The sequence below is a fragment of the Pan paniscus genome, chromosome 9, assembly GCF_029289425.2.
Source record: "Pan paniscus chromosome 9, NHGRI_mPanPan1-v2.0_pri, whole genome shotgun sequence".
NCBI lineage: Eukaryota > Metazoa > Chordata > Mammalia > Primates > Hominidae > Pan > Pan paniscus.
Genome location: NC_073258.2, coordinates 38,317,315 through 38,343,882, shown reverse-complemented (window position 1 = coordinate 38,343,882; position 26,568 = coordinate 38,317,315). Strand labels below are relative to the sequence as shown.

Genomic DNA, 26,568 nt, shown 5'->3' with positions numbered 1-26,568 from the left:
CGACCTTTTGGGTTTATGTACTGTGTGAGAAGCACAGAGGCTATGGATTCCTAGCATAAATCATAACAGATAGCTCATCGAGCTCTTATTTATACAAACCAGCTCTCCCTGCCTGAACACTTCTGTGCATGTCTCTCTTTTGCGATACTACTTCTCCAAAATTCCACAACCAGCAATTCTTTTCCCGAACCATAATAATTTGATACTCATGGTGCACCCTTCCCAGGAGCCATCGCCATTGTGGTGGTGGACAAAGTGGGCCCTTGCTGTTTTACAGGACAGGGTAGAATGCCCTGGGTGTACGTGCTTACATGATGGCATTTCCATACTTTCCTCAGACTGTTCCACAGGCTGAAATATCAGCTCTGTGGCTCTTCATTTATATTCCAGCCTCGAGGCTGCACTCCACCACCCCACCTCTCTCCCTCCTCCCCTTTTCCTACCATGTGAAACAATTCCTCTCCCCCTGGGTGTCTTCTGGCTCCAGTCATCACTCTCACTTAGGCAAACCCTTTCTATGGATTTCATTCCCCTAATTTTCTCCCATAAATCAATCCTCCCTTCCCTTGGCCACTGCTGCTCTGTCTGGATTATTCCTCTGGTCGTTTGTTCATTTCATCCAATTGCATATTCAACGAATGGTTGCTGAGTGTCTATGATGCCCTGGGTACCGGGGACAGAATAGTGAACTAGAGAGGCGGTGGCTTAGTTGGGGCTGCTCTAACAAAATACCATGGACCAGGTGAACAACAAACATTTATTCCTCATGGTTCTGGAGGCTGGGAAGTCTAAGATCAAAGTCCTGGTAGAATCAGGGTCTGGTGAGGGCCCATTTCCTGGTTCACAGACAGTGTCTTCTCACTGTGTCCTTGCACGATGGAAAGAGAGAATGTGCTCCCTTGTACCCCTTTTCTAAGGGCATCGATGAGGGCTCTGCCCTTATGACCTAATCACCTCCCAAGGGCCTCATCTCCTAATACAATCATACTGGGGGTTAGAATTTCAGCATATAGAATTTGGGGGAGACACAAACATTCAGACCCACAGCAGGCAGTTTAGTCTCACTTGTGGAGGTGTAGACCGGCATCTGGAGGTGGGCTGCTGGGTTCAAACCCGGCCCCTTCACCTACTAGCTGAGTGACCCAGGACAAATTAACTAATGTCTCTGGGTCTCATTTTCTTCATTGGTAAAACGTGGATACTCATCACTGCCTCATGAGGTTCCCCCAAGGTTTCTTTTTTTTTCTTTTTTTTTTAAATTCCTTTTTTCCCTGTGCTAACTTAGTCTAAGATCTCACAAGGTTTAAATAAATAATATGCATAAAGTGCTCAGGAGAGTGCCTAGCACATACTAAACACTCACAGGACAGTTTCCAATGAGTACAACTACTGCTACAACTATCACTATCTGTGGAGTAGAAAATATTCTGGTGAAGGAGATTGGCACTGGTTCTCTGCAGGAGACATGTGTGGTGTTATAAGGTCACTCAGTGAAGAAGAGATCTGACCATTTAAAAAAAAATGCTTGTTACATCATCATACAGCTTCGGCTTGTCCCAACTAAATATGAAGACATAGACAATCACACACTACTTGTGTATTTGTTTCCAGACTAGAAATATAGCCAAGGGAGTCTATGCAGTGTATTTATTTAAAACAGCAGACAAGGGTGCCAAGACAATTCAGTGAGGGAAAAAATAACCTTTTCGATAAAAGATGCTGGGACAACTGGACATCCACATGCAAAAGAATGATGCGTAACTCCCACCATACATAAATATGAACTCAAAATGAATCACAGACTTAAAAATAAGAGCTAAAACTACAAAACTCTTAAAAGAAAACATAAGAGTAAATCTTTGGCACTTTGAATTAGGCAATGGTTTTTAGATATGACATTAAAGGCACAAGCAATAATAACAACAAAATAGATGAGTTGGACCTCATCAAAATTAAACTTTTGTGTGGCAAATGATGCTGTTAAGAATGTGAAACGACAACTCAGAATGAGAGAAAATATTTGCAAATCGTATATCTGATAAAGGAATTGTCTGAAGAATTAAAAAAAGAACTTTTACAACTCAACAATCAAAAGACCTCAACTTACAAATGGGCAAAGGACAGCAACAGACATTTCTCACAAGAAAGCATACAAGTGACAATAAGTACATGAAAAGATGCTCAACATCATTAGTCATTAGGAAAATGCAAATCAAAACCACAATGAGATATTATTTCACACCACTAGGATAGCTGTCTTCAAAAAAAAAAAAAAAAAAAAACACAGAGAATAATAAGTGTTGGTGAGGATGTAGAGAAGTCAGAACCTTCATGCACTGCTGGTAGGAATGTAAAATGTGAAACAATGTAGCAGCTTTGGAAAACAGTCCAAAATAGCAGAAAGCAGTTCCTCAGAGTTAAAACAGAGTTCCCACATAACCCAACAATTCCACTTCTAGGTATAAACTCATGAGAAATGAACACATATGTCCACACAGAAACTTGCACACAAATGTGCATGGCAGCCTCATTCATAATAGCCAAAAAGTGAAAAAAATCCAGAAGCTGATACATACTATAGGTTAGAATCATGAGTGTTCTTTGAATGTGAGGACTTTTTTGCTTATCTTTTGTGGTGGATATCAAGAAAATTATGGATGAACCTTTTTTATTTTTTATTTTTAGCTCATCAGCTATTGTTAGTGTATTTTACTACACTAACAATTGCCCAAGGCAATTCTTCTTCCAATATGGCCCAGGGAAGCCAAAAGGTAGGACACCCATGGTTACATGAACCTTGAACACGTTATGCTAAGTGAAAGAAGTCAGTCACAAAAGAACACATATTATATAACTCTATCACTATAAAATCTCTAGAAGAGGCAAATCCATAGAAACAGAAATCAAACTGGGGCTGCCCAGGGCTGAAGGAAAGGTGCAGGGAGTTCATAGGGAATGACTGTGTGTGGGTATGGGGGTTTCTTTCTGAAGTAATTAAAATGTTCCAAAATTAGACAGTGGGGATGGCTGTCTAACTATGTGAATACACATTGAATTGTGTGCTTTAAATGGGGGAATTAATATGGTATATTAATTACATCTAAATAAAGCTGTTAAAAAAAACCCTAAAACAAAATAATATACTTATTGACTGATACCTTCTGTAGTGGTGCTCAGGACCCCCAAATTGAATCCAGTTCAGTTTAGGGCTTCTACTTGGCAGAAAATGAGGTATTTTTTTTCTCTCTCTCCCTCCTTCTCTCTCTCTCTCTCTCTCTCACACACACACACTCACTCTTACTTTCTCACTTCTGTTTGGAGACATGTGTGTCAAATGGCACAGTAGTAATGTGCTGATACGATATACAATGCCATGCAGACGTTTCCCTCTAATCACTACACCATAAGTTAATTTTTTCCCCTTAACAAGGAGCATGATGAAAACAGACCTCAGTTTTAGAGTCCAAAGAACCAGGTTCCCATTCGCAGTTCTTGCCATTTCCTAGCTGTGTGACCTTGCACAAATTACATCATCTCTCTTGGTCTCCATTTTCTCCTCTATAAAACAAAAGAGTTAGTCTAACACCTTTCAACCAGAGTACTATTGGTATCTAGAGTGGGACAATTCTTTGCTTTGTAAGACTACCATATCATGGAGGACGTTAAGTTTCCCTGACCCTATGATTAAATGCCAATCACATCTCCACCCCTACGCCAACACTGTGGAACTCACCATCCACATTTCCAAATGCCCTCTCTCAGCCCCACATTTTTCTACCACCTTTGGTTAAGGATCTCTATAACTAGATATTCTCCAGGGCAACTCTTCTAGCTCCAAACACACCTTGATGCTGGCCTTGGTGCCTTCTCCTTTGATAAGTTCTGCCCCACAGAGCCCTGATTACACTTATTTCCACTCTCCAGCTCTTTCCACCAATGTTTATAGATATCTTACATAATAATCTGAATTTTACCACCATATTACAAGCTGAAGGGTTGGCATAGCGGAGAAGCCACCATTTAAGGCATCAAGGCCATCACTGACACTGCCCCTGAATCAGAGCAGAGCTGAAGTGGAAGCTCAGTTGCAGACACCACAGCAGCCACGGCTGTCACACTGCCCATCACACCGTCATGCTGGGTGGGAACCAGGGAGCCAGGCAACAACCAGTTCAGTTCCAGCTCTGCTGGGGTGTTCCAATGTTTTAGGTTTGTCCTAGTTGAATAATTCTGATAATTCATGGTATGGTTCAGATCCAAAATACATTACTGAGATACAGAGAGTCACAATGGTGGAAATGAAAATGACAATGGCCAAACCCAAGATCAGTTCAGAAGTCAGCAAACGAGTGTAGTTCTTTCTAGTTTTTGCTTTTGTTTCAGTTCATATCCCAGTTTTAAATATAGTATGTATTAAATATGATGTGAAGTCAGATTTTAACACCCTGCAAGTGTGAGAATTTTGCAATTCTAATAGAAAACACACCATAAATTAGTCTAAGGTGACTCATCTACGCCAAATGTCTCAAAGTGTGATTGTCTAGAATGGATCACTGATCTCAGAGGCTCCTTCCTCCCTTTCCTTCCAGATTCTACCTCACAACTTTTGCTCTAAATGATTACTTAGGCAGGCCAGGTGCGGTGGCTCATACCTATATAATCCCTGAACTCTGGGAGGCCAAGGTGGGCAGATCACTGGTGGGTAGATCACCTGAGGTCAGGAGTTCGAGACCAGCCTGGCCAACATGGTGAAACCCCACCTCTATAAAAATACAAAAATTAGCCGGGCATGGCAGCTCGCGCCTGTAGTCCCAGCTACTCAGGAGGCTGAGGCACGAGAATTGGTTGAACCCGGGAGGCAGAGGTTGCAGTGACCCAAGATTGCGCTACTGAAGTCCAGCCCGGGTGACAGAGTGAGACTCTATCTCAAAAAAAAAAAAAAAAAAAGAAAAAAAGAAAAAGAAAGGTTACTCAGGCAATGACAAGGCAAGTCTTTGTCCTGATAAATAATCAAAATATGGTTAATTTCCCCAAACTAATCAAGAAAACGAATCAAGAATTACACGTGGCTTTTAAACTAGTGCCAGTCTTTATTTTTTTATGTTTTATTTTTTTAGTCTCCACCCTTGATATCTGAGGTGCCAATCACTAGAAATGAAGAGAACCACATAATGCAGGGAGTCTCTCTTGTCCAAGGATGCATCCCAGGTGCCTAACACTGAATTAACAAAGGCTAATACGAGATTCAGCTCTGTTATTTGTAATACAGTTTCTCTGAACACAATTGGGGGAGTTATTATAGTGGGCACTTTAGACAATAGAAGCGCCTTCTGAGCATCCCCCCATCCCCGCCTTCCTGGAAGAGGGTCTGTTTCACCCCCAGCTATATGTGAACATTCCACTGGTATTTCCTTTTTTTGTTAGGCCAGGAAGCAAGATACCAGATGGAACCAAGCTGGGACCCTGGCTTCTTGCTGGTAGGCAGGAAAAAGAAAACCCTTGTCAGCTGTCAGAGACAGAGTATGCTGGGGAACCCATCTGGTTCTTCAATTTGGTGTTTTTCGAAAGATGGAATGGCTTGGGCTGGTAGCTCTGATGGTTGCTGGTTATATAGGGGAATGGTGGTCCATGGGGAATGGAACTTACACTTAAAAGTACCTGCTAAGTGCTGGACAGCCTTTCTCACATTTCCTCCCAGCAATCCTAGAGGCAGGCCTGGTTGCCTTTGTGAAGCTCAGAGTGGTTAAGTAACTTGCTCAAAATCACAGAGCTACTAAGTGGTACAGCTGTTGCCTGACCTATCCAGAACCTGGGCTCTTAATGTTTTATATCATGAATATGTTAATATACATGCTAAGGTAAGGGGGAGGCCTTGCAAAATCAGCTTGCTCCTGAGATTTATACCCAAAGCAGAAGGACTTTATTTTTAAAAACTTTCTCACATCTAATGTTCTCCTCCGTATCCTCCAGGCCTAGCACAGGCCTGGCACAGAGAAAGTAAAGGTATCTCAGGCTTCAGTCTCATGCCAAGGAAGTGAGGGATCAGGGACTCAGGCTCAGCTTCCATCAGAAGCACCATACACAGCCTCGCTGGATGATGCTTGAGGTGAGGAGGGACCGGGGCATCCTTTTGCGGATGTGACCGTGGGGTGATAAGGAATAGCTGTGTGTGACAGAAACATGACACAGCAGAGCTTGAGGTCAGTAGCCTTTCTGGCCTTCGTGTGCAACCTCAGGGAGTGGTCATCTTTGACAGAGTTCAGGAACACAAGGGCCACATGAACACTCTCTTGGGAAGCGGGGGTCCAGTGAAAGGTTCGAGCTGCCCCTAGGAAAAGTAAGACTCTGAAAATGGGTACCTATTAGCTTCTCTATCAAGATGAGCACACTGACGATGCAGCAAGGAGATGCCTTTTTATTGACTGAGGTTCCAATCAGCAACTACTATATAACAAATCATCCCCAAATTTAACACCATCTTTATCATCTCTCACAGTTTCTATGGTTTAGGAATTTGGGAAGGAAGCGGTGGTTCTGGTTCCAGGTCTCACAAGTCATTGCAGTCAGACAGTATCTGCAGCTGGGACAGCAGTGGCTGAAGCAGCCAGGGGTGGCCCAAGCATCTCTCTCCTCTCATTGGCCTCTCCATGGTCTCTTTGTGTAGATAGTTTGGGCTTCCTCACAATATGGCAGTCTCAGGGCACCACATTCACATGGTGGCTGAAGCTTTCAAGAGGGGTATTCTGTACACGGAAGAGGCCATGTCGCCTTTTATATCCTAGTCGTAGAAATCACATAGCATCATTTCTGCCATACTCTACTGATCAAAATAGTCACAATAGCTGGCCCAGTTTCCAGAAGTAGGGACACAGTCTGTACCTCTCGAAGGTAGGAGTGCCAAAGAATCTGTGGATGTACTTTAAAACTGCTGCACTGAGGGTGGAAGAAAGACAGAAGTAACAGGGCTGTGGATAGGGGAAAGGGAATGTATTGGGAAGAGAGACACACCATGGAGTCACGTCCCCACAAATACATAGCACATTTCCAGAAAGAAAGGCAGGCAGGCACTGGCCAACCAAAACGAGTTTGAGGAAAAATCTATAGAAGGTTCTGTGTCACACAGGAAAGACTGCCTGACAAATCAGCTAATGAGGACAAGGCATCTGTCCTTGGAGGTTTCCTTCAGATGCAAATTGGCCCAAATTTGAGGCCAACTGACCTCTATGGAAAAAAGCAAAACCAAAGTCAGATTCCTGTCATCCGGAGAACAACTGTCACCTTGATCACACTCCAAAATCAAGATAAAAGCTTGGCTTTCCAAGGGTCACAATGGGCTTACAATAAATGAGCCCATGTAGGAAGAAATAAATATGTGAAGCACCTCTTCCACTTGACATTTGGGGCAAAGGAGATGGGCAGCCACTACAGGATGTCTCTCAGCCCCGATAGGCAGGTTTCTCCTGGTTGGCACTGCACAGTGTTGCAGATCGACCTGTTTCGCTTGAGTGAGCCCAAGGAGGGACAGCATGGACTGAGAGTTCTCTCTCAGGCTGTGTGAACTGATGTCACTCACAGCAGCAACAATTCTTCTAAAAGTCTTCTAAAAGTTCCGGTGTTGGTCAGTGCAAAAAACCTACAGCCCACGCTACTGCATAAGCTAACCTTTGACCTATCGGCTCAGTCCAAAAGAGTCTGTGGCAAAGACTGTGGCTAATCAATCCCCAGTACCCATCCAATCTCCCTTTCTGCCTTTTCATAATATTATAGAAAGTCCTGACTATTTTGATCAATAGAGTATGGCGGAAGTTGGCTGGGAATGGTGGCTCACACCTGTAATCCCAGCACTTTGGGAGGCCGAGGCAGGTGGATCACCTGAGGTTAGGAGTTTGAGACCAGCCTGGCCAAAATGGCGAAACTCCGTCTCTACTAAAAATACAAAAATTAGCTGGGTGTGGTGGCGCGGGCCTGTAATCTCAGCTACTCAGGAGGTTGAGGCAGGAGAATCGCATGAACCTGGGAGGCAGGGGTTGCAATGAGCTGAGATCGTGCTACTGAACTCCAGCCTGGATGACAGAGCAAGACTCTGTCTCAAAAAAAAAAAAAAAAAAGTGATGCTATGTGATTTCTACACCTAAGATATAAAAGGCGATAAGTACCCACAATGAGAAAGAAAACATTGCTCAGCCTCCCTTGCAGCTAGGTGTAGTCATGTGAATATGTCATGATCAGGCAACCAGATCATCAGTGAAAGTGATGTGTGTAACTTTCAGGTCATCTTCTTATATATCAAGCTATACTGTCCTGGTCTCCCCTTCTTATTTCCTTTTTCTTTTCTCTTTTTTTTTTTTTTTAATTTCAGTCTTGCTCCTTCTGTACTTCCCCCCTTTCTGATGTCTCAGAAATAGTAACCACTGTAGTGGTCTTGGAATTCCTGAGGAGCGGAGAGCTCCTTGTTGGCCTAAACTGCTCATCTCTGGGGTATTCCAAGTGAGAGACTTTTTCTCATTGAAGGCATTTATTAAGCCATAACCTGCATCTCATTTTAGCCACTTCACGATGGGATCTCTTTGTTATGGCAGCTTACCCTATGTTCTAACTAATACAGAATCCCTGGGCCATCTCAAATATTCCACATTAAGAACCTAATGTGAGAAAGAATCATAGAAGAAACCCTAGAAACTAGATCCCAAAAGTCCCTCAAAAGATGTGCACATATCTGTCTTTCTGAACCTTTTCCCTGTCTTCCCATTCCTTCCTATTTGTCAGAGGTATGCAATGTAGGTCTTCCATGGCTCCATGTATGACTGACTGACACTGACCATTCTTGATAAGAGCTTGCAATCCACTCAAATCAGTTCAAATGAAGGGAAAGCCATACTCTAGAAGACAGAAGCTTCACTGAAAAGGCACAGACACTGGGCTTCCTGGGGATTTGGGAAAACATCTGAGGAAAAAAAGCAAATACTCTCCATCTCTCTTTTGGGGATGGCCACCTCTGGCCTCTTGGGCTGGCCTCTAGGTGGACCAGCACTCTCTACTATGAATTCTGCCTTTCCCAGCTGTAGCTTCTATGTGACTGTGTCCTATCCTACGGAATGATTTGCTTAGCATCCTAAGGCTGATTCAGTCCTGAGTGTCTTTGAAAGAGACATTCTGATTTGCTGCTGGCCAGCTGATAAACAGACTAGCCTAGGATCAATTGTCCACTTAAGGTTTGGTCAACAATGACTGAGATGGCAGGGAGGTGTCTTGGAGAGCAGAGGGCTGCCCCTTCCAAAGGTCATGAGTGCATGGTCTGGAAGTTGCTGAGGACAGGGCAACTAATTTAACATACATTACGTCCCCTGGCACTCTGGATATATGGGGAATTCATGTATACTTTTAAATAGAAGGCCTTATGCAACATTTCTCAAGTTAGTAGTGGTCAAAGAGATGGTTGTGTATTCCTGGTCTTTCTCTTCAATTAAAAAATAAGCTACTAGAATGAAGCAGCTCCTAGGAATTCTCTTGACTCTCAGCACCTAGCAATGTGCTCTGCAAAAAGGAGGGTTTCAGAGTAGCAGAGGTATCCATGTTGGCTGGATTTTGAAAATCCAGGAATAATGTTGCAACAACAAGCCTGCATTAAAAAGGATGTGCTATGAGGATCCATTTCATAAAGTATGGTTTGCACAAACTTATTCTCTATTTCTCTATTTCTGCTGTAGAGGTACAAATAAATTTTCTTAAAGAAAAAAAGGAGGGTTTCAATAACAGCTGACCTACTGATGCAAATTTGAGCAGCAGACACATGATAAAGGGCACAAAATCTCAAGGAAGAGAACCAATGGGAGAAGATGGGTAAGTGTCATTTAGAGGCATTCCGCAAAATGAACTAAAGATGAACCAGACTGGGCTGGGCATGGTGGCTCACGCCTGTAACCCCAACACTTGGGAGGCCGAGGCAGGTGGATCACGAGGTCCAGAGTTCAAGACCAGCCTGGCCAACATGGCAAAACCCCATCTCTACTAAAAACACAAAAATTAGCCGGGTGTGGTGGCAGGCGCCTGTAATCCCAGCTACTCGGGAGGGTGAGGCAGAGAAGTGCTTGAACCCGGGAGGCGGAGGATGCAGTGAGCTGAGATCGCTCTACTGCACTCCAGCCTGGGCAACAGAGTGAGACTCCATCTCAGAGAAAGACAAAAAAAAAAAAAAAGATGAACCAGCCTGATAACATGGTGGGTTTCCAGAGAGGAAAACAAGGTGGAAACAAGAAAGAGCTGCTTGGAGTACTTGGGGGATGTGACAAGAACTGACATACTTGCAACACAGAGCACATTTCCACCTTTCACTAGTCACAAAGCTATCAGGAAGTCAAACTGGGGCCAAAAAAAAGACATAACTGACTTGATTGAATAACCCAGGAAAGTTTTTCAAGCCACTTGTTGGAAGCAGGAGGGGGAGGATATCCCTTCTATGGTCACTGAGCTTCCCAAACGCTTCTCACCCCTAGAAATTCACAGGTCTACGATTCCCCGATTCCCCAGGCTCATCCTGCCTGTAGGCTAGCAGGGCTCAGTAAGACACAAGGATAAGCAGAATTCTCACGGCATGCAGTGATAACGAGCTGCTCCTATGAATTTCTTTTCCAGGGTTGAACATCTCATTTCTCCTGGGTTTCTTCCTCTGTCTCCACCTTCTCATTGGATCCTGCAGGGAGGGGGCCCCCAGCAGTCAGCCTCAATGCACCCTAACAGTTTCACGTCTCCCACTCCCCACACATACACATGGACACTTTGCTCCAGCCATACAGAATCTCTGTCTTTGGCTATACTATTCCCTCTCTGGCTAGATGCCCAGCCCCACGTTTGTTTTCAGGTCCATTTTTACGTATTTGTAAAGACTGGGCAGCGATTTCATTTCTCTGAAGCCTTGCCATATCCCCCTAGGAAAAACTGTCACTCCTTGCCAGCCTCAAGCTCCCACGGCATGCTGCTCATTCCTCTATTACAGCATTTATCACACTTGAGGGTAATTATCTGCAGGCTATTATGTTTCTCCCTTGCAGGACTGTGAGCAACTTTGATCTGATCTATAATAGTTTGTATTTCTTCCAGTACCTGGGTGAGACCGGGCAATTGCAGGCACTCTGCAAATGATATGTGCATGAACGAATGTTAGAAAGACCCAAGAGAGTCGAAGGGTGTTGGGGGTTGGGGAGCTGAGAGCCACAGCACTCAGTCCATGGAGGGATAAATGTCCCCTCTACAATCAAGCAGCACAACACAGCAGTCTTAGGGCTCCAGAAACTTGCAGAGCAAACTTGCAGAGAGACAGCAAGCCCTACACCTGATCCCTGACTGCTCTGAAACTCAGTCCTTCCACCTCAGGAGGAATCACACTCTGCCAGGTGTCCAGGATGGACTCCGCCATTCCCCGGGGAGAGAGAGCTAGGACAGAGGCAGGGACCAACTGGAGAGGGACGAGGAGGGGAAACCTGCACCTGAAAGAAATGGGGGAGACTAAAGAAACAGCCCTAAAGATTACCGCAGTAACAAAGTTATCAGGAAGCAACTACTGTCTTTGAGTACAGAATCATGCTGACTTGCTTCTAAATGAAAGACGTTTCAGAAATCTTCAAACTCCTGCTGCTGTGGTTAAAGAAAAGGAAGCTTTTGTCATGCAAACACTCAATTACTAAGAAGAAAACCCCACCTGTACACAAAGGCAGCAATCAACCTCTCCCAGTCTCCTTCAGTTTCTTCGAATGGAGTCAGCATTTTTGCCTCTCTCAGCCCAGCTGGGCTTTCAAACTCTAAATTAAAAGTGGAAAAAAGGCTTCCACATTCTTCCTGTTAAATGGACCTCCAGCAGCTTCATTCTATGAAAATCTACAGGAATTCCTTAAGGGTGATGATTCTTTCCTACGGACTCTCTAATGAAGCTCTTGACATCACTTGGCAGCCACAAGGTTTGGCGTAAATACTGACCACCCTTCAAATTCCAGGTTGTGACATTTTTGATTGGATCCCCTAAACGCAGACTACTATTTTTTTTAAAAAAATATAAAGCTTTTTCCATCCATATTTGGAAAACTAAACTAAAATTATCACTTCTCCTATCACATGCCCTGCACGACTTCTGTAGAAATTATCTCTGCCTGCTTAGTCACTTGGTTCTATTTGGCGACAGAAAAAAGCAAAGATCTCTCTATTCCAAAAGCATAAGCTCTTTTACTCTCAATTACCCAGACTAGTGGGGGGCCTGGAGCAGCAAAGTGGAAAGCAAGCACAATCAGAAAATAATACGGCAGATTCTCTAGTTCCACAAAATTAGTATCCCCATGGTGATAACGCAGCTTGCTACTCTCATCCAGTTTGTCATCAAATCTTGGCGATTCTAGCCTGAAATACTTCCTGAAGCCATCCCCCATATGTTCCCACTGCCCCCACCTTCGCGTGTCTTATCCGTGGCTTCCCACGACCCATGGGAGAGAGCGCAACATCCTTCCCGTGGTTTCCCAGGCCCCCAGTCCACGCAGGCCACCACGGACCACTCCAGCTTCCCTGCAGGCTGTTCTCCCCCCGTCCATGACAAAGATTCTCTCCTTGACCAAACTCCACTCCGGTTCTTCTGAGCTCTCTTCTCAAAGAAGCCCTAGCTTTGGGGCTTCTGCGTTCCTCTCTGCATTGTCTGATTCTAGCAAAAGCCCTATGAGTCAGTTTAGCAAAATCCTCCATCTGCCACATGCTCACCCTTGATATCTGATCCTGTTCCTCATCCTCCACCATCCTCCACCATCCTCCTGGCCTGCCTTCAGTGAGAATCCTGTTAGGTCCATTGAGTCAGAATCCCCCCTTACCCTGATGTTTCCTCTTAGTAATTTTCCACCCACTAACCCCACCCTACTGCTTGGCTAAAAATTCCCACTTTTCCTATTATATTTGGAATTGAACCCAGTTCTATACTGAGGTCTCTTTTCCCTGATGGCAACCATTTTTCTAGATAAAGTTTGTTTTTAGTGCTTTACCATCTAGCTCTGGCTTTTCTTTGACATCCACCCCAGGGCAGCCACGTGGATCTGCCAGTTCCTCAAATGCATCATGCTGTTTCTCACCTTGGGATCTGCTTACCTGCCTTTCTCTCTCTGCCTGGCAGGATCCTTCTCCACTGACCCTCCTCTCTTGTCCAGTAACTCTTCCCCATCCTTCTGGTTTCAACTTCAGCATCATTGTCTTGAGAAAGACTTAGCACCCCACAGACTGCCCTGCCATTCACTTCCAGAGTGTCCTGCGCCTGTCCTTGCAACACATTCCTCACGCTACTGACCAACCGAACACCTGCTCTTCCTATAGAATATGAGCTCTATCAGAGCAGAGACCACATTTGTCTGGTTCCCTATTACCGTTCTTCAATTCTAAGATACAATTTTTATTTTACATTTTAACATTCTGAAATTGGAATGCATCTTTATTTATTATTATTATTATTTTTGAGACGGAGTCTCGCTCTGTCACCTAGGCTGGAGTGCAATGGCGCGATCTCGGCTCACTGGAGGCTCCGCCTCCTGGGTTCACGCCATTCTCCGGACTAGCTTGGACTACAGGCACCCGCCACCACGCCCAGCTAATTTTGTTTTTGTATTTTTAGTAGAGACGGGGTTTCACTGTGTTAGCCGGGATGGTCTCGGTCTCGATCTCCTGACCTCGTGATCCGCCCACCTCGGCCTCCCAAAGTGCTGGGATTACAGGAGTGAGCCACCGTGCCTGGCCTGGAATGCATCTTAAAAACAACACTGTGCCATAATTTAATGGTCAGTATTGTTTCTTTCTCAGCAAAACATAAAATAATGATAGCTCTTACAATAGATGGCATTTTAAGATTTAACAAAATTTGGTACGTGCCTTTGTCTCCTGGGCATAATGCCTGGCACACAGTAGCAATCAAAAATACAGTTATGCGTTGCTTAACGACAGGGATATATTGTAAGAAATGCATCATTAGGCGATTTCATCATGGTGTGCACATCATAGAATTAACTTACACAAAGCTGGAAGGAGCAGCCTACTACACACCTAGGTTATATGGTACAGCCTGCTGCTCCTAGGCTATAAACCCGTATGGCATGTTACTGTACTGAACACTGTAGGCAACTGTAACACAATGGCAAGTATTTGTGTATTTAAACATAAAAAAATACAGTAAAAACATGGTATAATTTCATGGGACCACAGTCATATATGTAGGTTGACTGCAATGTCATTATGCAGCACATGACTATACCTGTTAAACTACAAACAGAGGCTGGGCACGGTGGCTCACACCTGTAATCCCAGCACTTTGGGAAGCTGAGGTGGGCAGATCACCTGAGGTCAGGAGTTCGAGACCAGCCTGGCCAAAGTGGTGAAAGCCCGTCTCTACTAAAAATACAAAAATTAGTGAGACATAGTAGCGGGCGCCTCTCAGCTACTCGGGAGGCTGTGGCAGGAGAGCTGCTTGAACCTGGGAGGTAGAGGTTGCAGTGAGCCAAGATCGCGCCATTGCACTCCAGCCTGGGTGACAAGAGTGAAACTCTGTCTCAAAAAAAAAAAAAGAAAGAAAAAGAAAAATTACAGACAGACATTTCCTGAGGATCCAATATCAATCAGTTTTGCTATGTAGCAGACACATCTTAAAATCTCAGTGGTTTACAACAGCAAAGATTCACTGGCTTCTCCTGGATCTGCAAGCTGGCTGTGGCTCTGCTGGCTTCAGCTGGGACAGATCCTGAGCTGTGGGGTGGGTCCGGGTCAGTTCCATGTGCCACTGCATTCTCCTTGGACCAGCAGCTCCCAGGGTATATTCTTCTCCAGGAAGATCTCTGAGATGCAAGAGGCCATGCTTGTCTCATGCTGACTGCCAACACACCACGGGCCAAAGCAAGCCCCGCATCCACGGGGCAGGGATATTTCCTCTGGCCATTCTGCCAGGTCACACAGCAGAGGGAGGGAGTGAAGAACTGAAAGTAAAAATCCAGTCTATCACAGACCCCATATGGTGGTGGTGGGTTTGGGGTAGGTGGAGCGTGTGAAGGGACACCAAACTCCAAGTTTCAGCAGTAGCTAAAGGACAGTTCCCTCGATGAACCATATACAATATACCCTGGTCATCACAGATGCAGGACACAAAAGCCACAGAGTTAGCAGTGTTGGTCTGATTTGGTGACCCCTCTGCCTAGCAGCCCTTAGGACCCTCCTCCTGGGGTTCCCCACCTCTGAGGTTTTATTTGAGGTATCTATTTGAGAGGGTAAGACAAGAAGCAGTCACTGTCCCTAATTCTTTCTTCTCATAGATACATATATATTCACTGTGAGCCCAGAATCCAGCAATAAATCAAGGTCAGTCACCAGCTAACTTAGGCATTAGAACTCCAAGGGGAAAGTGCAACTGTCCAAGGTCCTTAGAACACAGATATTGATGGATTAGGCTATGGCTTTCAAGGAACATGGAAGGGTTCTGACTCCACTGACTCCAGGTCTGGGGCTGTTGTAGAGAGAGATAATGAGGTCTGTGCACCAAGTACAGAAAATGAACTTGAAATACAGGCTGGGAGGTGTCCTCCTAACCAAGCATGGCTCTACCAAGTCCCACACCATAGGCAGACCAGGAATTCTCCCTACCAAGGCGATTCTTTACCAGCAGCTCTCCTTACCGAGGCAATTCTTTACTTCCAGCTCTCCCTGCCAAGGGGATTCTTTACCAGCAACTGTCCAGTTCCCACACAGCATCCAGCACTTCCAGTCTCCCTTGGAAGCTCACTTTCCTTCGCTCTTGCACTCTACTTTGATCATTCTCTGGCAGTTTCACATCCTCTTGGCTATATTTCGGCTCTGGCACTTAGTGAATGGCTGTGCCTTGCTTAAGTGTGACTTCTCGGGGACTGTATTAGTTGGCTACGGCTGCTGCAACAAAGTACCACAGACTAGGCAGCTAAAACAATAGAAATGTATTGTCTCCTCGTTCCAGAGGCCAGAAGTCCAAGATCAAAATGTCCGCAGGGTTGGCTCCTTCAGAGGGCTGCGAGAGAGAATCTGTTCCGAGCCTCTCTCCTGGCTTCTGGTGTTTGCTGGCGATCTCTGCTGATCCTTGGCTTGTAAATGCATCATCCCAATTTCTGCCTTCACCTTCACATGGTGATCTCTCTGTGTGATGTCGGTGTCCAAATTTCCCTTCTTGTAAGAACACCGGTCATATCAGATTAGAGCCCCACACAACTCCAGTATGACCTCATCTTCACAAGTAACATCTGCAATGACCCTATTTCCAAATAAGGTCACACTCTGAGGCACTGGGGTTTAGGACATTAACACAAGAATTTCAGCGGGGGAGGAGGACAATTCGACAAGGGGCCAAGACCACTTCTATACCCCTGCATGTAGCCAGGGGCCTGGCACAGGGGAGGTAACACCTCACCTACCCATTACCTCCCCAAGGACAAAAATGCCAACTTGAAGAATGCATACACTCTCACAACCACACACACCGCCTTGTCTTTCTCTCTCTCTCTCTCACACACACACACACACACACACACACACATACACACAATTCTGCAGAAGGAACAGGACAAAGCTGTCAATGTTAGCTTCCAGTGAGGTGCCAAATCTCACAGCCAGCTTTTCAAATTCTCCTCAAGCCTTATCACCAGGATACAGCAAGCAAGATAAAGAAACTGCCAAAACACTTAATTAACTCTCCTGGCATTGGTGGCTGCTTGAGAAGAGCTTAACTGCCAGACATTCCTCAGGAGGAGGGAAGGTGGACAGGCACATTATTCTTTTTCATGGAAAAGAAAACTTTTGGAGTACAAAGAGAGGGAAAACATGCCAGTCTTCATACTAACCTCCCCCATAAACTCACAGGCCAAGAGTTGGACTGACTGCCTGAAAGTCCTGGGCCCAGCTCAGTGTTACCAGACAGGAGTCTTTTGGGGTGATGAAAAACATGAGTCTGTCCGTCAGTGTGATGACCCGAGTTCCCATCCTGGCTCCACCACCTGCTCCCTGTGCGGACTAGACCAGGAACAAACTATGTGTTCCTCAGTTTCTTCATCTAGAAAAGGGGTGTGATAAGAGCACCCACTCTCAGAGGGAATCTGTGAGAACTGTACAGGAAAATACTATAATGCTCAGAATGGTGCCTGACATGCAGTTAGTACTCCAAATGTTTGCTATTCTTATAAACCCCTGCATGATCTTCCAAAGGTTTCACCGATCACTGTGACCTGAGTCACCACAAGCTCTCTGTGGTTAGAGCAGTGAGAACTGGAGCTCACCTGAGAAGTATTCAGTATGTCAGCTATCTAATGTGGCAGAAAAAATGACCCCCAAAACTTAGAGGTTTAAACAAACAAACATTTATGATCTCACAGTTTCTATGGGTCAGAAACCCAGGAGTGGCCACACCCTGGCTCAGGGTGTCTTACAAGGCTACAGTCAGCGCGTCAGCTGGGGCTGCAGATGTCTCCGTTTGACTAGGGGAGGACCCACTTCCAACCTCACTCATGTGGCTGTTGGCAGGCCTCGGTTCCCCGCTAGCTTAGGTTGGAGCCCTCCTTCAGTTCCTTGCCATGTGGGCCTCTGAGTAGGGCGGCTCACAATATGGCAGCTGGCTTGCCTCGAGAGTGGGAGAGAGCTAGCCAGCGAGGGCAGGCAAGACAATGCTAGAGTGGCTCCATCATCTAACCTCGGGACTGACAGCCGCCACTTTTGCTGCATTTTCTTTGTTAAAAGCGAGTCACAATCCATACACCCATGTCTTACCATAATGATTCACAGTAGTCAAAAGGTGGAAGCAACCTAAGCGTCCATCAATGGACGAATGGATAAACAAAATGTGACATATATACACCTGAATACCACTCAGCTTTAAAAAGGAAGGAAATTCTGAGATAGGCTACAACATGGATGAACCGTGAGGACATTATGCTAAGTGAAATAAGCCAGTCACAAACATGGAATATGAAGAGAGAGAAAAACAGGATTTAAAAATGCAAACTTCAAACGGCCTACAGAGGGACTTGTCATTCTTCTTAAGGGCAAACAAAAATCTGCTTCAGTAAAACACTGGGATGGGCGTGGAAAAGGGTGTTGCCCAAACCTTCGGCACGCCTAACCTCCACGTCTTAGACTTGGGAGTCTTTTCACCTTTTCACTGAACGTCTTAGGGCACCCTGAGTGAGTCCAGGATACATACACACTTAAGAATGATTAAATACTGGGCCAGGCACGGTGGCTCACGCCTGTAATCCCAGCACTTTGGGAGGCCAAGGCGGGCGGATCATGAGGTCAGGAGATCGAGACCATCCTGGCTAACACGGTGAAACCCCGTCTCTACTAAAAAATACAAAAAATTAGCTGGGCGAGGTGGTGGGCGCCTGTAGTCCCAGCTACTCTGGAGGCTGAGGCAGGAGAATGGTGTGAACCCGGGAGGTGGAGCTTGCAGTGAGGCTGAGATCGCGCCACTGCACTCCAGCCTGGGTGACAGAGCGAGACTCCACCTCAAAAAAAAAAAATGATTAAATACTGTATGATTCCACTGTATGAGGTACCTAGAGTTACCAAATTAATGAAGATAGAAGTAGAATGATGACTGCCAGGGGCCTGGGAGGAAGGAGAATAGGGAGTTATTTTTTAATGGGTATAGAGTTTCAGATTTGCAAAATGAAAACATTCTGGAGATTGGTTGCACAACAATGTGAACATACTTAACACCTACTGAACTGTATACTTACAAACGGTTAAAATGATAAATTTTATGAGAGACAAATTTTGACACACGCCAAAAGAATGGGATCTAAGATCTAGATCACATTTGAAGGGATGAGATTATACCAAGGCATGAATACCAGGAGGCGGGGATCATCAGAGGTTGCCCGCCACATTCAGTCAACATTTGTAAGGCCACCTGAGTGCCTCCGACCCCCAACATGTATATGGCAGGACCTGCTAACTCTCAGATGTGTCCCTCCCACAGAGAGTTCCCAAGCAACAGAAAAGCCATCGAAAGCCTGCTCCACAGCTATTACTTTATTTCTTGGAAATGGGTTATGTTGCCAATCAATGAAGCCCCAATTAAAATTCAGTTCCACCACAACCTTCTTTGGTCTCTAATACATCTCATGTAGAATGCAAAGACAGAATAATGACTGCACTTTCAGGGCCCCATTCTCGTGTCCAGTTCCTTACAGACTGTATGTTAGTTTTCAAGGCCAAGGATAAGGAGGGGAACTAAATCCCAGATAAGGAGAGAGAGGAGGAGGGGCTCCCATAAACTGGTGTTGCTAAAGTGGAGAAACCACTATTTCATACCCTAGTCAAATTGGAAGAAAATTATTTCAAGCACTCTCTTTCTGGTCTTGGAGCCAGCCAGTTTGCTCTACCCCATCAAGATAAATATGATAAAATATCATTTTCTCCCACATAACTGAGAGCAAAGATCTATTTTTAAGGGCTACACACCCAGCAGAAGGAGAGAGAACAAAGTTTGACTATGTGAGCTCATGTACAGAGGTGCTTAGCAGAGTACTCGGTGCATCAAAAAGTATTGTTAAGACGGCAGTGGGTCGGCCGGGCGCGGTGGCTCACGCCTGTAATCCCAGCACTTTGGGAGGCCGAGGCGGGTGGATCACGAGGTCAGGAGATCAAGACCATCCTGGCTAAGACGGTGAAACCCCGTCTCTACTAAAAATACAAAAAATAAGCCAGGCGTAGTGGCGGGCGCCTGTAGTCCCAGCTACTCGGGAGGCTGAGGCAGGAGAATGGGAGAATGGCGTGAACCTGGGAGGCGGAGCTTGCAGTGAGCCGAGATCGTGCCACTGCACTCCAGCCTGGGCAACAAGAGTGAGACTCTGTCTCAAAAAAAAAAAAAAAAAAAGATGACAGTGGGTCAAATCCTATGTGGCACAGGGCAATATTTTGTCTAGTCAAACTATCTGAGATTCTTCAGGAAAATACTGCATGGAGCTCAGTGTGGGTCAGTTTTCCCACAGCACTGATGCGCTGGGGTTCCTTTGGTCAAGCACCAAAATGAGTTAGTCGGTTTGGACATAGAGGTTACATGATGCAAGAAAACACACCCTTAATACCAGAGTCTCACTCAGGGCAGGGAGATGTGTACACCCTACGAGGGATGAGGCTGCAGAATTGCAGACAGCTAAGGGAACTCCAGATTTGTCTCCCATCTCACACTCACTGCAGGGCAGATTCCCACTGAGGAAATGACGGAATTCTCTACCCAATTTAAACAACAATAATAATACTTGCTATTATTTTAATAAACCGTGGATATCTGAACTCACATAACTTAAAAACCTATATGGTGCAATATCACACAGGGTGCAAATTAAAACACAGCATTAATAACAACACTCTACCAAGAAGTCGTTTCTAGTCTTCAGCACTTAGCAAATCCACTATGTACAGAGCACAATGCCACCACGTAGGTTCGGCAGGATTTGAGAGGCAAAATGGGCACACGTCCTGTTCTTGTTACTCTTCTTGGGTAGCTCACAGCAATGCCTTCCACAAGTGGGCACCTTGTGGGGTGGCAGTTATACCCATGAAACTGACAGGTGTCACCAACTGCCTGGTGGGCCTTATTTTCTGGGAGCACGTGCATATGTAGCTTATTTTCTAAGGGGATGCCCTCTGGCTAAGGAAGGCACAAAGCTGAGATTCTAAGGAAAGTATGTGTCAAGAGTTGGGCTTCATATGTATGTGTCCACCACTAACTTTCTCCATAAACCTCATATTTATGGGACGTGGAATATGGTGAGAGAGAAAAAGCAGAATTTAAAAAAATAGGAGCTTTAAACAGCCTACAGAGGGACCCACCATTCTTCTTAAGGGCAAGCAAAAATCAGCTTCAGTAAAATACTGGGATGGGCACAGAAGAGGGTGTTGCCCAAACTATTGACAGGCCTAACCTCCACATCTCAGACGTGGGAGTCTTTTCACTGAACGTCTTAGGGCACCATGAGTAAGTGAGTCCAGGATACATATACACTTAAGAAACTGTATAGGCTGGGCGCAGTGGCTCACGCCTGTAATCCCGGTACTTGGGGAGGCCGAGGCAGGCAGATCACGAGGTCAAGAGATCAAGACCATCCTGGCCAACATGGTGAAACCCATCTCTACTAAAAATACAAAAATTAGCTGGGCGTGGTGGCGCACGCCTGTAGTCCCAGCTACTTGGGAGGCTGAGGCAGGAGAATCGCTTGAACCCGGGAGGCGGAGGTTGCACTGAGCCAAGATCACGCCACTGCACTTCAGCCTGGGTGACAGAGCAAGACTCCATCCACGCCACCACCCCCAAAAAAGAAACAATCGCCACAGAAAATGTTCCTCAATCCTTCCTATCTATGCTAATACTTACTTGATTTTGTATTCTTGTTCCCTATTTGGTGTCCATCACTGGCAAGACATTGGCATGTTTGGTTTTATAAAAATTTGATCTTGTGTAAAGGCCAGCAATACGTTGCGTTCAGTCAGAAGTTTGGAAATTTCTAGGCAAATGGCAGGATTATAAACCTCTCTCAGGTGACTGTAGAATGGTGGAGCTCAGCCTTCAGTGTGCATTAGAATCACCTTGAGGGCTTCTTAAGTAAAACGCCGATGGCTGGGCCCACTCCCGCCAGTTGATTTAGCTGATCTAGAACAGGGCCTGAACAACTGCATTTCTGGCTAGGCCCACCGACACCAGTTGATTTAGCTGGTCTAGAATGGCGCCTGAACAACTGCATTTTCGGAGTTCTCATGTGATGCTGATGCTCCCGGACTGAGGATTATACTTTGAGAACCACTGTGAAGGGTCGACCCAAGAAAGGCATTTTCCAGGCAAAGACAATCAGAAGCTAATTCTATCCAAGACTCGCCTCCCACAGCTGTTCTCTGCACAAATCTTGGCAAATTCTATGCCAATACACATTTTGTCTTTTCTTTCCTATGGACCTCAGGCATATAGATTTAGATTGACCATAATCCTTGGTTTGTAGCCCACTCTCACCAGTGGTTATGTATGACCATCTGTTCATTCACTCGTTCATTTTTAATAGCATAAACACCAATCAAAATAAAAGCTAGGACCTTGAAAATAACCTACATCTAACTACATGGAACTTATCCATCATCTATCCTACCTCCCAATATATGAGTTAACCAGCTAAGCAGTTAACCATCATTCTCTTACTTTTCTTTTTACACTTTTATTAGATCTATAAACTATGGTACAATCATACAGTAGAACACTGAACATCAGTCAAGACAAACAATCTCCAACAACAAACAATACAGGTGAATCACAGCAATATAATACTAAGTGAAAATAGGAAAGATTACATACAGATGATACCAATTTATAACATTAGAAATATATATTCTTTTGGATGCCTTAAAACAGATGTGCATTTTAAATCTTAGTATTTCTAATCACTGAAGAAATGCTAAAAAAAAAAAAGTCCATGAGTAAAGAAATGTACCCGGTCAGTTTTAACTAGGGAGGACATGACCTTATCCCATTGTGTCCTCCTCAGACTCCCTAACAAAGCTCATCTTCCCATCCTCCAGCTGCATCCCTCAGCTTCCATGAGGCAGCCCCAAAATCAATAGCCCAGACACAAGGAGGCAATTCACAGAAAAGGAAACAAAGTAGTAAACAAACATGACAGGAAAAAATGTGAACTCTGCTCATAATCAGAGAAATGCAAATGAAAACATTTGGGGAGGTTGTTATTCTATGACTACCAAATTAGCAAAAATGGGAAAAAAAAATAGGGCAGCAGTTGTGATGCCTGTGAATGTCTGTGATAGCACAGTAAAACTGACAGGCACAGACAATGATGTCAGCAATGTAAACTTAAAAAAGAAAAAAAACACAGCTGCATGCTGAGGTGTAACAGACACCTGTGCAGACATCCCACTCTGCGGACTTTATCCCAAAGAAGTAATTCAAGGGAAAGAAACAACCTGGATTGCCCCAATAAAGCATTGTCTCAGAAAACCACAGGAGAGCAACATGACAGTATGTAACACAGTTGGGGCATATTACAGTTTTGAAGAGAAATGTATAGATATTTAATTCAGGAACAATACAAAATTCAAATTGTAGGTGTGTTGTAGTTAAAGCCATGTAAACACGGGTACCTACCTGTACAAGGGCTGCAAGGCTGAGTGCAAAAACTAACAGAGCTATTGTGTTTGGAAGTGGGAATGGGTGTTGCTTTCTGCCTTTCAGTGTGTTCCATTACTGCAGTGTTGTGTTGCAATTATCTTTTTAGAGCTTGAGAGGTTCCTACCTTGAGAACTTTCACAGCTTTCCTCATCACTGTTGTCTTGACAGTTATTCTGTCCGTCGCAGATGAAGCTCTTGTCAATACAGAGGCCGTTCTTGCAGTGGTAGCGGGCGGTGGAGCAAAGCAGAGGGTTTGCTGCTGCAGAGGGAAAACATGGCACATTACCAGGGAGGCCAGCAAGTTCCCTTGGGGACCCTGGAACTTCTTCCAGCCTGGGGTGTGTCCCGCTCAGGAAGCAGTAAGCTTATCTTCTAAGCTGGCAGACTCAAAGCCCATCCTGTAAGGCTGGCCAGCCAACCTGGACACAAGACTTACTCTGCCTCATTCTAAAACCTCCTGGGGGTCTTTGGAGAGATCTGCCACTCTGGTTAAGTAAGTCTGCTTAATAACTGAATATTTATGCCTTTCAACACCAGCAACAGGAATCTCTCTGAGATGCATCAAATCTTGAGTTCATCAACATTTACCTTTTTTGGTGACAGCACAGGGTCATTCTTAGGAACATTAATTTTTAGACCAGGCTATAATACAGGGTTGCCTTTGGCTCCTTTTTAGAACTTTCTAGTCTCTTTTTAAACTATCCTAGGCTGCTGTGCTTTTGGAATTCTTTTTTTTTTCCATTTTTGTTTTATTTATGCAAATATATGGGGTACAGGAGAAATTTTGTTACATATACATAATGCATGATGTGATCAAGTCAGGGTATTCAGCTGTCCATTACTCAAGTGCAGTACATTTTTGTTAAGTATATTCACCCTACTCTGGTTTCCTTTTATCTCACTGTATGTTTGTATCCTTTAACCCACTTCTCTTCATCTCTTTATCTTCCTCCCTTCCCCCCACTCACCCTTCCAAGTCTCTGGTCTCTGTTATCTATTTTGCCACTCTCCACCCTGACATGCTAAATGCCTCACCCGAAATGGTCAACCCGAAGGCTGGCCAGCAGCCACTGAGGGGTCTGGGCAAAACCTGAACCTCATGGACATATCCTGGAGGAGGCAAGAGTGAATTGCTGGTAGCATAAGAGACACATGGAGCAAAGCCAAGCCAGAAGGAGTAGCTGAGGCAGGGACTGACGCACCTCTCTGCCACTGTGGAGGTAATGACATGATCTGATCCTACAGCCGTGTAGGATGCTTCCAGTTCCCTAACTATGTATCAGCCTTTTAACTCCTCACTTATTCTTTATGACTCACTAAGGTAAACTTAGTAGCCTCGATTTCTTCTTTGCAAACAAAAAAGCCCATGAACCTAGTTGGTCAGTGAGCATTTTCTGAGCAGCTCCTCCATGAGGCTCCTGTTCTAGGCACTTTCTGAGACCTCAAAAGAAATGACAGATCTGGGCCCTCCTCTTAAGAAGAAGTGTGACAACTGGCCAGTACAAGGTCAGCACAAAGCTACTTAACAACACAATAGCAAATCTCCACAGAAAACTAGTATTTCTACAGTACAATTTACTTGCAGTGTGATTCAAACAAGGTCCATTCCAGGGCTCTGTTTTCAATAACTGAATCAGCCAAGTAGAAATTACTCCAATCCCAGCTCTGCCACTTATTAATCTTGGGCAAATTACTTCACCTCTCTGAGCCTCAGCTGCTTTATCTGTGGACAGGACCCTCTACATGATTTGTGAGGTCCAGTGCCTACTGAAAATGTGGGATCTGCTGTCAAAAATTATTTTAAAAACTCAAGATGGCAAGAGCAGAACATAAAACCAAGCATGGTCCCCTTCTAAGCTAAGCACTGGCCCTGTATGGCTACGCCAGCCACAGACCAAGAAGCTGATACTGCTACTTACGGCATTAATCTGCACATCAAATGATATCCGTGGGAAAATGTACAGTGCCCAGTCTGACAAGTAGCACAGGCTCAGGGAATGTTACACTCATTCCCCTCATTATGTGACTCTTGGTCCTACAGAGTGTGGCCCTCCCACAAGGAGCAACATCTGTAATGATGAAGAGGGGTCATCCCAGACCTCGGGGAATGAACTGAGCTGGCACCCATATTCATGTGGTGGGTACAGCACCAGAACAGATGCCAGGCCCAGCACAGAAGATTGCTATGTTGCTACAGGATCAGGGCCACACCAGCTCCAGCGTCTCTCTGTGGTCCTCAACGGCAAGATGGCAGTTGTAATCTACTCCCTATGCTTCGCTGAGCTGTTGTGAACACACAGAGATCACAGCTGCAAGGACTTGGTTAACTTCACAATGCTATCTAAAGCTGAGGAACTGAAGACTTTTTTATTTTAACTATTCAATTCCAAAAGTTTGATTTGAAAGGTCAGAGAGGTGGGGAAATGGAGGAAACCAGTGCTTTCAGTGTTGAGGATGATGGACCAATGATGTAAACTCAAACAAAAGTGGTCTGGCCTGAAAATGGAAGTTTTAATTATTGACATCGCTGTGGGCCAGAGAATGGCTCAACTGGATCAAGCTGAAACCGAGGTCTGACTTCAGCCAAAACCGAGATGGAGAAATCCAAAACCACAAATCACGTCTGGTTTTTGTCCAAGGCAGCTCTCCAAACCCTTGTGTCCATCAACATCCCACCATGGTGGCCTTCAGCTTCTCTAGGACCTTGTGGGTCACATCTATGCAACCAAAACATCAGTAACCACCTGCTCACTCAGACAGCCTGGGAAAGGCATTCTAAATGCTCCAAGACAGGGCGTTCATAAGCTTATGTAAACGTCCTGATGGGGAAAGCTGTGCAGAGTCATCCTTGCTGAAACCACTGTCATCTACTTACTTTTCCTTCAGTCTTAGACCCTTTCAACCTCTCAAACTTTCCAAGGAAAAACGCCACATACGTGTTTATGTGTGTGTATGTCTACAAGTAAGTGTATGTATGTTTAAAAACCAAGTCACAGATTGGTTTTAATGCATATAACCCAAAAGACTAGTAGCAAGAATATATAAAGAACTCTCAAAAATCAAAAAGAAAAGATAACTCAATAGAAAAAAGGGCCAAGGATGTAATCAGGCAATTGATATAAGAGGAACAGCAAATGGTCAGTAAAAACGTGAAATAATGTATACTGTCACTGGTGATGACGTGCCACTATGGATAAGACTTACCACACTCAAGGTCTTAAAGTACCAGGTCATTGGCAAGAATGTGGAGGGAGAGGAAGTCTCATAAGTTACAAGTGGGGGTGCAAATTGGTACGTCCACCTAGGAGGCCCATTTAGGAATAGTAAAGCCTATGGTGCACATGGCATGGCCCAGGAATTTCACTTCCAGCTATATACTC

General features: G+C 44.8%; 1 protein-coding gene across 3 annotated transcripts in view; it reads right to left on the bottom strand.

Annotated features, from left to right (window-relative positions):
- The window catches only part of LDLRAD3 (low density lipoprotein receptor class A domain containing 3), a 287,200-nt gene that overhangs the window by 108,331 nt on the left and 152,301 nt on the right, over positions 1-26,568 (bottom strand). For all 3 annotated transcript variants that reach the window (XM_034932403.3, XM_034932404.4, XM_055094282.2), the window contains one exon: positions 23,313-23,447. In XM_034932403.3, coding sequence (XP_034788294.2) covers positions 23,313-23,447 — 135 coding nt within the window. The remainder of the gene's footprint in view (positions 1-23,312; positions 23,448-26,568) is intronic.